The sequence below is a fragment of the Gossypium hirsutum genome, chromosome D13 (assembly GCF_007990345.1).
Source record: "Gossypium hirsutum isolate 1008001.06 chromosome D13, Gossypium_hirsutum_v2.1, whole genome shotgun sequence".
NCBI lineage: Eukaryota > Viridiplantae > Streptophyta > Magnoliopsida > Malvales > Malvaceae > Gossypium > Gossypium hirsutum.
This window is the reverse complement of record NC_053449.1, coordinates 1,850,747-1,864,184: the sequence shown is the minus strand read 5'-3', so window position 1 is coordinate 1,864,184 and position 13,438 is coordinate 1,850,747. Positions and strand designations below refer to the sequence as shown.

Sequence of the window (13,438 nt, the reverse complement as noted above, 5' to 3'; positions counted from 1 at the left end):
CAGTGTAAAATGTAACACCCCAATTTTTTAAAATTTTGAATTATTAAATTATGTCAAGTAAATTGATATGTTTTAGTGGTTAAGTACCTTGGATGTGTGTTTTTGGTCTTATGTTTGATTCCCTTCTCTTTGGAATTTTTTTTCCATTAATTTCGAAACTATGTTTGACTTGGTTCATAAGAATTATCCTTAATTTTTGTAAAATTGTTGACAAGAATGAGTCTATTAATTCAATGGTAAGACGTCAACTTACTTTTTAAGTCCCGTGCTTGAATCTTGTGTGAGTAAATTGAATTAAAATCATAGTTAAGTTTTATGATTGATACGAATATTAAAATAATTTATTTTATTAATTCAATCTAATTATTTGATTAAAATGTTTGCAATATAAGATGATTGAGCATATGAAATACCAATTTGTCAAATTTAATTAATTCTTATTTTTTCATTTTTGATAAATCTAATAATAGTTTTCCAATACGTTGGTGCATGTTATTGGCAATTAGAATATTATGATTTTTAATGCGTATTGTAGAGTAAATCACAGAAAAGGATTGTATTGAAATATAGTAATTTTCATCCATAATTTTTGTTTAACATGAATTTTTAATTTTATTGAGATATCAAAATTATATAATCCATGGTCTTCTTCATCAATGGGGAAATGGAAAGTAAATGTAGACGGTGGCCAGAACTTGGAATACGGAATAGGTATGGAGGGCGGCCTGATCCGAGGTGCATTAAGCTCGTGGTGCTTGGGTTTTAAGGAATATTGGGTTGTGCAATGTTTATGAGGCGGAGCTTTGGGGTATTCTTAATGGTCTTGAACAGGCTTGGGAGCATAGCTTTCGTGATCTATTGTTAGAAACAGATTGTTTGGAAGCATTGCATCATGTTAAGGGTACTCTGATAATACATCAGTCAGACCCATATGTCACCCATGCCATCTGAGACCTGTTGCCTCGAGATTGAGATATTATAATATCAGGCATGTATATCGAGAATACAATAGGATGGCTGATTGCTTTTACTCTTGGCCTTTAACCTCCTGAATTTTGTTTTGAATGTACTACACTAAGATGCTAATAGCTATGGCCACAAAATGAAGCAAATAAGTGTAAGGGGGGTCCAAATAAGTGTGAAACTTTGTAGTACAATAATAGAAGTCCCATGTGATTATTTTCAGTTACAGCATGCATTATATATACTTTATGTGACCTCAAACAAGTGTATATAAACAAAGCAAATCAATGCTTTATTCTAACCTTAATACTGGAATACTTTGCTCATTCCAAAAGAAATTGTGAGGATCAGCTAAAGTCTTCACCCGAACCAGTCTATTGAAATTATGGTTGAAGTATTTCAAACCCCATTCGCTTGATTCCACATAGCTTGTATTTGGGTAACTGTTCCTCCCCAAATCAAGATCCCTGTAATTGAAATATGCAGCCCTCGGTGCTGTTGAGACATAAGGTTCCATGTACTTGTACAACCTTCTCATCCACCCTATGCGTTTCCCTGTTTCCTCTGCTACATCCCAACTAATCATATATTGTATCCCATATAAATACTCACTTCTATAAGGAAATGGAGTTGCCGAACTCTTTATTTGCTTCATTCTTCCTCCGTAAGGCGTTAATATCAACACCGATGTCTCTTCCTCCACTACCATTTTAAATAGTCCTTCGAGCCCCGTTTTGGGGATTGCTTCCTTTACGTAATCGGACTTGCCTTTGAACGACTGCGTAGATTGTGTTGTCCTGTTGAGTAAAACGTCTGCGGATTCTGCAATTGAGTAGCCAGCAAAGTAAAGGACGGATTGGATCCAACTCATTTCAGTGCAGTTTTCTTGAGTTACGCCTAGCTCGGGGAAACTACGTTGTATGGAAGAGAGGAGTCTTTCGGTAGTCCCAAGAAACAAGCAATCGAAAGAAACTTGAACGGTTGGGTTTTGGTTTGAATTCGGATTAGTAACTTGTATAACTGCATGGACGAAAAGGTCATGGTGAAACTTATATGCAATGTTTTGCCACTTCTGGACAAGTTTGGTTGCTCCTTGTTCCAATGACTTTACGGTTTTAAAAACGGTTACGGTCGGAGGAACACGAACCAACTTAAGTTTCCATGAGAAAATAACACCAAAGCTCGCTCCTCCACCGCCTCTGATGGCCCAAAACAGATCTTCTCCCATTGATTTCCTGTCAAGAACATTTCCATTAACGTCGATCATCTTGGCGTCGATAACATTGTCGGCTGCTAAACCGTATTTTCTGAATATCGTACCGAATCCACCTCCACTGATGTGTCCCCCCACCCCTACAGTGGGACAACTCCCCGCAGGGAATCCATGGACATTACTTTTGGCAGAAATACTATAATATAATTCACCAAGAGTTGCACCAGCTCCAACCCATGCATATTCATTTTTTATATCTACCATGACAGACCGGATATGGAAAAGATCTATAACTATAAATGGAACATCAGATATGTAAGAGAGGCCTTCATAGTCATGTCCACCACTTCGAACTCTAACATGCATGTGATGTTCCTTGGAACAGATTATGGTTGCCTGGATATGATCTTCGTTGTAAGGGGTAACCAAGTAACGTGGTTTCGAAGCATTCGAAAACCGTAAGTTCCGTATGGAAGACTGCAATATGGATGAATATTGAGAACTGTTTTGGGTGAAGATAACATCATAAGTTATGTTGGAAGGTGGTAAATGAGATGAAAAGCATTGCTGGAAACTTTGGTCTGTTGAAGAGCAAAATGAGATGCAAAGGAAGAAAAATAATATTGACATCCCGAACTTCGGACTCGCCATCTTCACATCACCCTCTTTGACCTCCCTTTCATAAGCTCGAGTGATTTTTCCGACCATCGTCCGTGACTCAATCCCAAAGTCAGAATAATAATATATAGTATATAGCACTGCCACCCACATATATTTTTTAAAGTCATTAAGACGCCGAGATTGAATTTATGATGTTTGGGTAATAGAAAAGAAAATTTCAAAGCAAATTTTTAAGGTTCTTAAATATATACCTAAATTGATTATGATATGTGACCCAGATTTTAGTTAAACTAAATAAATAATTCGATTAAAGCTGTTTATTGAATAGATTTTTGATTTTAGATATTTAAATATTTAAATATCCATTACTTCTATATCCATCCAAAACTAAACCTAATTAAATTACTCAAATATATATACTGTATGGTACTGCCACCCACAGATTCTTAGAGTTCATTAAGACGCTGGGAAGATGGATTTGAAGATGGTATTTGTGAATTTTACGCATGAGAGAAGAAAATTTCAAAGCAAATTGGTTATTTCCATGTGAATGTAGGAATTTTCTTAAATATATACCTAAATTGATTATGATGTCTAAGAGTGACCAAGATTTTGGTTAAGCTAAATAAACTGAGCTAATTCAATTAAAGCTGTTTTCGATTTTGAATATTTGAATTGAATAACTCGATTAAGCATTATATAAATCCAACTTAGTCCAATATTTAAATATCCATTACTTTTATACAAATCAATCCAAAAATAAAATAACCAAACCTAATTAAATTACTCAAATATAAAATCAATAACCAAAAATAAAAAAAATCCAACCTATTAATTTATAAATTAATTCAATCTAAATATAAAAATATAAAAATATCAATTCAAATATCCAAAATTATTCCATTGAGACTAGAATTTTATCACAATGAGTCTGATTAAAAAATCGGTTGAATCGATGGTTGAACCGATTTTTAATATTTCTTTAAATTATTATAACTATATTTAAATTTATAAATTTTATAATAATTTATTTAATTAAATCAATTAACGAAACCAATCAAATTTAAAATTAATATTTTGTGCAATTCAATTTTAAAAACCTTACAAATTTGTCAAAGTAGTAGCAAAGATGGAATTAATTGGCCGGCTTCACAAGTAAATTAAAACAAGGACTTTGAAATTAAATTAAGATGGAATTAGCACCTGGTTTTGTTGCTTGATGGCATTGATTGGCCGCCAACACCTGCATGTGCAAAGAATCAAACGTTTTTATCCATAACAATGGAATAGTCTATCCAAACTTAATGAGCTTAAAATTACATTGTAATTTGTTTTAAAGAGAAGTATCTGCTAGCGCTGACCACATATAACTGGTATCCTATGTAGAAACAAAGATACATACATAAAATGTATACAAGTAAACATAGCAAACTAGCTGTTGTTTATCAAGGGATGACATACAAGAATTTTAAAAGAAAATATAGTGCAAGTTTTTGTGAAAAAGAGTCAATTGGCTCATTAGCCAGTCTGCAATTACCCCCAGTGGCTACACATAGAATAATAATGGCTTGGGTCTAAGATTAACAAGAACTAGTAGCATATCTGGAGCCACTCTTTTTTTTTTTTGTGATTTTATTGGACTTTATCAAGTTGAAAAATCTGCAAAGGTACTCTTCTATTAGCACTATGCATCATTACTCTTCATCAGATGATAAAGTGGTTTAACATAGCTAGAACAATTTAATTACAGCCAACTCCATATCAGCTTCAAGTCTCTTTCCAAAGTACCACTAGATATTCACTATTTAGTTACTTGCTGCCCTTGGTGAAAAGATAAAAAGTAAAATACAAAACACTACACCAAGATTACAAGAGAACGACACATCTATTGCTAAGGGTAATGACCTTGGTGGATTTTGTGAAGATCATGGTTTTTTCTGTGCTACTACCTCACTATGCCTGGATAGCTCTGGAGGTGATGTTCAAAAGCTGGCTGTTAATGAACTTTTTGAGGTTGCATCGAATGAAAGCAAAAGAAGTCCCTTGATATTGTTTGTGAAGGACATAGAGAGTCTAGAAACAAAAATAGGAGACTAGCTTGCTACAGCAAAAACAAGCATGACAGATCTTGTATCAAGGTTGAATCAAGAAGTTGCACTTAGACAGTTTCGAGAAACAAAGGTCAAGGATTTGGAAGTGGAACTTAAAACCAATAGAGAGTATTGTGATGAAAACATGCAGCAAGCTGTTTTGTTTGAAAGAGAAAATTTTACTCAAATACAGTGGAATATGGAGTTAGTTTGGAAGCAATGTTTGGAGATGGACGTGAAATTAAAGAATGAACAGGACGAAAGGGCACATATTAAGTCATCAACGTTTTTAATCACGGAGAAGAGGCTGCAAAGAGCTAATCTAGAAAATTATGCTGATGTGGTGAAAGTTTTCTCACCGACGTTTTCCAAGCTAGGGAGAATGACGAGGGAGCTTTTATTTTTATGATAGATATTTTATTATTTCAGTTTATTCCATATTATTTATTTTAAGTATTAGATATATTATAGACGACTAGGGTTATTAAGTAGGTAGACAATTCCTTCAGTATGTCCTTCACCATGGCATTGGCTTTCACCATAATCCCTTCACTTTCCATGGCAGATTTTGTACAAACAAAAGAAGTAAGAAATAAATTAGTAGCTTAAAAGAAAATAGAAAGCAAGATTATATCTTACGACGTTTTCTTTTCTCCCAAAGGGATGGGGGGAAGAACACAGTCTGTCTCCTTCAAGAATAGATCAGTCCAATCCTGGACCGTCCCGTAGGGGCCTCCACCTGAGGGAAGGAGAGGCAAAGCGTTAACCACTGCTTTCCTTGGTGAGATTATGTGCTTAGGCTATGGCCAAGTTGTTTGGAATGCATGAGTATGTTTACTTAGTGTACAAATGAATGGTAAGTTTACTTTTCGTAACTTACTAAGCACTAAGTGCTTACTCTGATTCATTTTCTCTGTTTTATAGTACTCGGAAGCTTGTTGGGTTGCAAGCTTGGCGGAGATCACTCACACTATCCATCGGCTCTCTTCGGTAGATTTATGACATTATTTTTGGATATAATGGCATGTATAGGTTTGGTTAGCCAAAGTTGGCATACAAATATTTTGGTTGTATATAGCCATTGGAATGACTTGTGATGAATGTGTTTTGGCATATTAACATATGAGTTAATTTCATGTTTGGTATAAGTGCTTAATTTGGTTTATGAATATTAGTATGATATTAAGTAAATGTGGTTAAATAGATAAATTCACAAACATGGATTATGAAGTGATATGATAAGTATGTGACTTGAGTTTTGCATGTTTTTAAATGTTTTGGATTGACTTTTGGATGTGTTAAAATGTTTGTGTAGGTGAATGATCAAATGGGTGAGAAATAAGACTTGGAAATGGCCTTATTTTGTCCACACGGGTAAAGACACGGACGTGTGTCTCAGCCGTGTGTGACACACGGCCTAGCACATGGGCATGTGTTCTAGCCGTGTGTCCCCTACATCTTAAAATTTTAAAACAGAGTACTTTGAAATTGATCACACGATCTAGCATACGGGTGTGTGACTTGGCCGTGTGTCACCTGCACTTAATTAAGTTGCAAGTCAGAGAGTTACATGGTTTAGGGACACGGGTGTGTGCCCTACCTCATATGCCACACGGCCTGAGGCATGGGCATATCACTTGGCTGTGTGAGCCACACGACCTGACCACACTGGCGTGTGACCCCTGAACCTAGGAAAAATTTTGAAATTTTGTGAAAAATTCTTTAAGTTCCCGGTTCAGTCCCGACTCGTTTCTAATGTATGATTTGGGCCTCGAGGGCCCATAGAAGGGAAGATATGGTTAAATTATAATTAATTTCCGATACGATTGTAAAATAACATGAAATATCTTAATATAATCTGTAAATTTTGGTAATGCTCCTAAACCCTATTCCAGCGACGGATACGGGTTAAGGGTGTTGCAGAAGAAACTGCTTATTAGGAAAGTCAAAGTTATTGTTGGGGATCGACTCGTATAAACAACGAATAAGAATGAAAAGAGAAGAAAATTTGGGTACACAAATATTTTATGGGGAAAAATCCTCTGAAAAGGATAAAAACCACGGGTAAAGGATACATCGACTTAACATTAATGGAGTAAACAAAATGAGAGTACAATGAGAATATAATAAATCCAAATCCTGAATACAACGCTCACACCCAAAGTTCTCACAAAAAGGGTTTCACAAAATTCTCTCAAACTCTCACCAAAACTCCATGTGTGACTACATTTTGTCCCATTTAAAGAAAAGCCCTGTAGTGCTACATCTTTAAGATTAGAGGTCTAATCATATTAAAATATCCCTCAAGTAATCAAAATTTAATTAGGAGAAGAAATCCTGCTTGAAGTCTAAAATGGGACTATCAAATAGGAGAACACGTCATGATGTCGCAACATCCCATTCTCCTCGTCCCGACGAGCCAATTCTCCTCGTCCTGACTTCGGGCTTGTTTTGACCGTTCTTCGATTGCTCGTCGATTCTCGTCTAAGGTGCTTGCACCGTGTCCTATAAATGCGAGGCATATCCCAAAAATCTCCTCATTGACTCATAATTATTATGCCTCCTTTTCCATGCTCTTTCACGAGATAATCTAGAATTTTGCAGAATGTCAACCATGTAATGCCTCAAAATTCTTGTTTTTGAATTGTTAAAAAATGATCAAAGTGATTAATCTGGTTTAGTGGTTAAGTGTTGTGCTTATGTGTGTAAAGTTTTGAGTTCAAATCTTTTTCCTTTACTAATATGGATTTGATCATAAGTACGTGAAAGCACTTAAAGTTCCCTTATTCGATATGTCTATTTTTATGTGTTAATGACCTTGATAGATATATGTTAATTATAATTGTAATGTGTCCTAGTAGACTTAGTGAAATGTTAGGATATGGTTGACATGCCAATTAAGGGCTATAGCACGTTTTCAGTTTTGTTAGAGGTTTTGCACTTGTTTGAGCTTTATATCACCTTCGGGCCTTACACTTATGTGCATCTTGGTGTGGTGTAGTTATGCTCTCATGAGCTCATTCGTGTGCTAAAGGAATGTGTTACACTATCTTATAGTTTAGCTGATACATGCATGGATGGGGTGAAATTTATTAAATTCCATTCACCGAAGCTGCCAATTTTCAAGTTTGAGAGATCATCAGACTTGCGATGACTTTTTGGATGGGATTTAGGCATTTCTTGGTTAATATTTTTTAGCTTCGAAATGCACATTGAATCACTCGATTTTAAGTTCGGGAGCTCAAGGTATGACTGTTTTAGTAAAGACTATGCGAGCAGAATTTTTGGACGGGATTATGACGAGAATTACGAGTTTTAGGCTTTTAATTCGAGTTTAAATCATATTAGGCTCGAATTTTAGGCTTAACTTTTATTATATATGAGCAAAATATTATATTTATCAGCTCTTATTATTTTGTTATTCTAAATTTTTTATTGTTATTAAGTATTTTAAGTTATTTAGGGGTTTTATGTAAATAAGATAATTTAGTTTAAAACTACTTCTTGTTCATTGTTTATTATAGAGACAATTGTTTTTATTAATAAAGTTTTCAATTCTGGGAGTTTATTTCTTTGTGCAAGATTTCTTTCTTATGATTTTTAGAAGTAGTTTTCTTCTCGATTTTCTTTTCTTATGATTTTTAGAAGTAGTTTTCTTCTCGATTTTCTTTAAGGAGTCATGAGAATTCATTATTCACCCTTCAATTTGCCAAGGATTATTTATTGGATGGTTGATTAAAGTTATTAATTGAGTTTGTTGGGACTTATATCTCAAATGGTTTAATTGAACATTTATCCTTTTATCCATTATATCCATTGATTTATCGTTCCATCTTCCACTTTCCTTTAATCTATATTTTTACTATTTAGCTATTTTTTAAAATATTTATCCTTTATTTTTTTTGTTAAGTTTTCTTATTTTTCTTATTTCCTTTATTATTTTCTAAATTTATTTGGTTTCCTCCCTTCAGGTCATATCCAAATCTTTCTTTCTCGAGTCAAACAACTTGAATTCGATCCTTCTTCCGCTGCCATTCCTTATCATTAGCACTTTGATGCTCATAAGTGTGGTGGAGGAGTCTCGTGTATTCGAGTCTATTTTTTACTAGAGTTTACTATGGGCGATTAAAATGTTGGTAATGAACTTTAAATGTGAATATAGATGACGAATAGCAAAACCAAGTGTTGTGAAACTTCTAACTGAATGAAATGAAAAGATAGTAAATGAATATATAAGCTGAAAGAGAATTTATTATGAAGATATGCGTTAAAAGTTTGTGGTCTAGTGAATTTACCTTAAGTGATATTGAGTAAATTGATGATCCAAGCGTGCTTTAGTTAAAGAAGCAAAAATGATATATATATATATGGTTCGAAGATGGAATAAATGCCATCAATGAGAAGTATGTATATATGCATGTATGAAAATGTTACGGAACTATAGTTTTAAAAGGTTGGGATGGAGAGAAACCTTTATTTGAATTTCCCATAAGACTTTCAAACAATGAACTCAATAAGTTATCGATTAATGAAGCATTAAAATGTAAGTTAAACCCTATAATTCAATTAATTTAAATGAATCGATTTATAATATTATAATGCGGCTTGAGTGAACTCTATATGGCATGCCTATAAGGAGCTCAACATTATTAAGGAATAAGATAAATAAGTTTATTCATTGGTACTTACTAAGATCTTAAAGCTCATGCACTAGTAATTTAAACATGTAGGTATCGAGTTTGTCAAGATATTTTGGCTTCGGCTTGGGAGCTTTGCATCACCCTTTAATGAAGTTTGACGTTTATAATTCATTATTGATGGTTATTGGTATTAGGATTATGGCACGTATAGTAAGACTTAGCTTGGATTTGAAATTGTAAAACTTGATTTGCAATACAAGTCATTCATGTGTTTTTTCAATCAAGCTCTACTTCACGGTTTACTTTGAATTTACTTATGGCTTGTATCATGTGCTTAAATGAGGTTTGTAATTGGTGAATTATATGTCGTCACGTCTAGCGAAACTTTGGTGACTTTCATCAGATTTGCCACTAGCCATGCCTCCTTTGTCTTCTTCTTCGTCAACACATTTACGATTGGATGAAACGTGACGATGTTCAACCTACTGTTTCCCATCATAGTTTGAACCACGCACAATGACTCCTTGATCCTTTTGATCTTGTAGAAATGTGCGATGAGCAAATCGAATGCGTGCTTGCACTTGAGGCCTTTGTCTAAATGATATAAGGTTTGGACCAAAAGGTTAAGGACCGAGAGAGATGATTCCATATTGGTGATGAAGCTAAAGGTTTTGATGGTGTTGTAGCACCTGCCTTTCACGCACTTGTTAAAGAGGTAGCCTATCGTTGCTATATATTCGTTTTGGTCGGCTTTGTGAACTCGACTGATATGGTCTTATCAAGTCAAACCTTTTGTTACCATTATCACAAATTTAACTTTTAATATTTAAAATTTTTTCACTTTTTGGACTTTATTTTTTTTAAAGCTATATTTGATTTTAATTTTTTACATAGAGTAAAATTCGATCATTAACTTTTAAAAAAATTAAATTACCTTTTTAACAAAAATATTGATTAAAACTTTAAAATTTAAATATGGTAGCTTGTACGGTATTAATTCACGTGTACTTTATGTTATTTTTTTAAATTTTTTTAATTTTTAATATTTATTTTATAATTTTTAAATTATTTGTTGACGTGACATATAAAATAAATAGTGCCATACAACATAAAATATATATAGATTGCCATGCAAGTTATTACACCATCATTAAAATTTTAATGTTTTAATTCGCATTTCATTAAGAAAAACGATTTAACCTTTTTGAAAAAGTTAATAATCAAATTGATAGAAAAAATAAATGTTCATGAATAAATTTATTATTATGTTTTTTTTAATATGCAACATAGTTTGACTCTATTAACCTGGTCAAGAGATAAGATTTTTCATAAGGGTAAATTCTCTTGGGTCATCACTCAACTTTTAGGTAGGTTTTATTTTGGTCATTCAATTTTAAAAATTTTTAATTTTATCATCAAAGTTTTCAAATTTTAAAATTATAGTTACCCACCATCAATTACTTAACGGAAAGCTGACGTGGATCTTTTTTTATTGGTCTAATAACAAATTTACCTCTCTAATGTTTACACATTTTATCAATATGGTCCTCAATGTTTATAAAATTTGTCATTCAATTCTAATTCTAAAAAAATCAATAAATTTAGCCTTGAACTTTTACAGAATTTTTCAATTTAATTCTAATTTTAAAAGTAAAAAAATATTTTAAAAAATCATTTTTGAATAAAAAAATTATAAAAATGATTTTAAAGAAACTAAAAAGCATAAATAAATTATAAATAAAAAACCAAAACATATGTATTAAAAAACAAAAAAAGAATCAAATGATTCAAAAAAGTGAACATAAAATAGATTAATAAGTAGTAGAGAGAGATGAAGTTAGACATACTCATGGGATATGGAATCGATAAAATTATCTGCCTTGATTCAGTCCACCTCATATTTTCAATTCCTAAATTAGATCTTTTGAGACTTTGGTTATTTGACCGAAGTACTACCTAAGTTTGAATATTTTCAATTCCTAAATTAGATCTTTTGAGACTTTGGTTATTTGACCGAAGTACTACCTAAGTTTGAAAGTTATTGATAACATGTCCAATATAGCTAAAACAAGAGAGAATTTTTTTTTTCAAAAATTTTCAATTGATGATAGATTTTATATTTCATGGTTTTCTCTACTCAAAAATTAGTTCATAATAAAAGATTAAATGATTCTAAACTTGATGGATCAAATGGATATTGAAGATGATAAAAGATTAAATTGTTAATAATTTTTTACTGTTAAAAATGTGCATTTTTTAAACTGCAAGAGCTTGACATTCTTCTAGTCTGAAACAAAATGTTATGCAATACTCAAGAATGTTTTGACATCAATATCTCTACGTAAATATAAATATGCCATGATGAGTCAAGACATTGTTGAAGCTTGCATGATCTTGCTTTAATATTCTTTGCCTTTTTTTGTGGGACAAAGAGTGAGTGGTTGGCATGTAAAAGTCCAATTCAGTATTTGACACAATTGAAGCAGTTTGATATCACATTCCTTATATTTGACTTGTCGAAACCATTTTTTTGAAAAACAAAAATTTTAGGTTGTCGACTTTAAAAAATAAAAATTGGAATCGCCACCAATCTTTTATTGAGGTGTGATTGGATCACCTAAAAAAACTGCTTTGGTCTACGAGTTTTAGAAAAACGGATTCGGGAGTCGGTTACGTACGAGGAAGGATTAGCACCCTCGTAACGCCCAAAATTGGTACCTAGTTAATTAATTAGTGCCTTAATGTCGAAAATTTGAAAAATATAATCCTTAGCAAAAACTTAAAAACGTTACTTATTAAGACCCTTATCATTTCGGAGAAAGAAAATGTCACACCCAATGCGTTAGGGCACATCATTCTAATTTCCTCAAAAATGAATTACTCTAAAACTCGTGTAATAAAAATTTAAAAGAATATTCATTTGTTTAAGATTTAAGAAATCGCGGCCCAATACATTTAGGGCACAATTCCTCAAAATCTCAAACTTGAAATATTTCCTTTATTATTATTTTTTTCAAAAAATCTTTGTCTCGAGAAATCAATACGTCACATCCAATACGTTAGGATACAACATATTTAACTCCCCAACAACAAGCTTTTTATTTTATATATTTTTTATTAATGAGCAACCCTCGATCGTTGGATTTAACGAAGAAAATCGGAACTCAATACGTTAGGGCTCAATTTCCTTGAAAATCCTAAATACGAGTGTTATCTCAATTTTGAAAATTTTAAAATCGAAAAAAAAATGATGTGATGCTACATTAAATATAAAATGTAATAATAAATACAACAATGGCATAGAAATAAACGAAATTAATGTACATAAATAATGACATGTAAAATATCAAATGAATATAAATGAAAACATAAATCAATAAGCAAATGAAGGAAATAAACAAAAAAATATAAAGAGAAAAAGGTACAAAATATATATACATTTGAAACTATGAAGAATAAAAGACATAAAGATAATTTACTCATAAAATTTTGGGTTATAAAACTTATATATATATAAAATACATAATGCATTTATGAAAACAAGGAAAATATAAATATATACATATAAAATATATTCATGCATTTACAAAAAAATGAAATATATAAGTATAATATAAAAACGTGGAAAATATTTATAATAAGCTTTGAATGGAGTATAAATATATGTGTATATATTACAAAAATGTATAAACATATAAAAATCATAGAATATGGGCAAACGTATAAATATTATGAAATATAAATGTGTATATATATGTATAAAAAAACTATGAAAATAAAATAAAAATAAAGTATGTATATAATATGTATATATATTAAAACGTTTAAAATATATATGTATATATATTAACATGCATATGCGCACATATACGTAGGTATAATAATATATAATATAATAATAATAATAATAA

At 31.9% G+C, this 13,438-nt stretch overlaps 1 protein-coding gene across 1 annotated transcript; it reads right to left on the bottom strand.

Annotated features, from left to right (window-relative positions):
• Positions 1 to 1,103: 1,103 nt before the first annotated feature.
• On the bottom strand, positions 1,104 to 2,953 carry LOC107916984 (berberine bridge enzyme-like 8). Its single transcript, XM_016846372.2, has one exon. The coding sequence runs from the start codon at positions 2,945 to 2,947 to the stop codon at positions 1,256 to 1,258; it is 1,692 nt and encodes a 563-aa protein (XP_016701861.1). The 5' UTR covers positions 2,948 to 2,953; the 3' UTR covers positions 1,104 to 1,255.
• Between the last annotated feature and the right edge of the window lie 10,485 nt (positions 2,954 to 13,438).

Coding starts and splice junctions, on each gene's coding strand:
- LOC107916984 (XM_016846372.2), bottom strand. CDS start 2,947: ATGTGGGTGGCAGTGCTATATACTATATATTATTATTCTGACTTTGGG.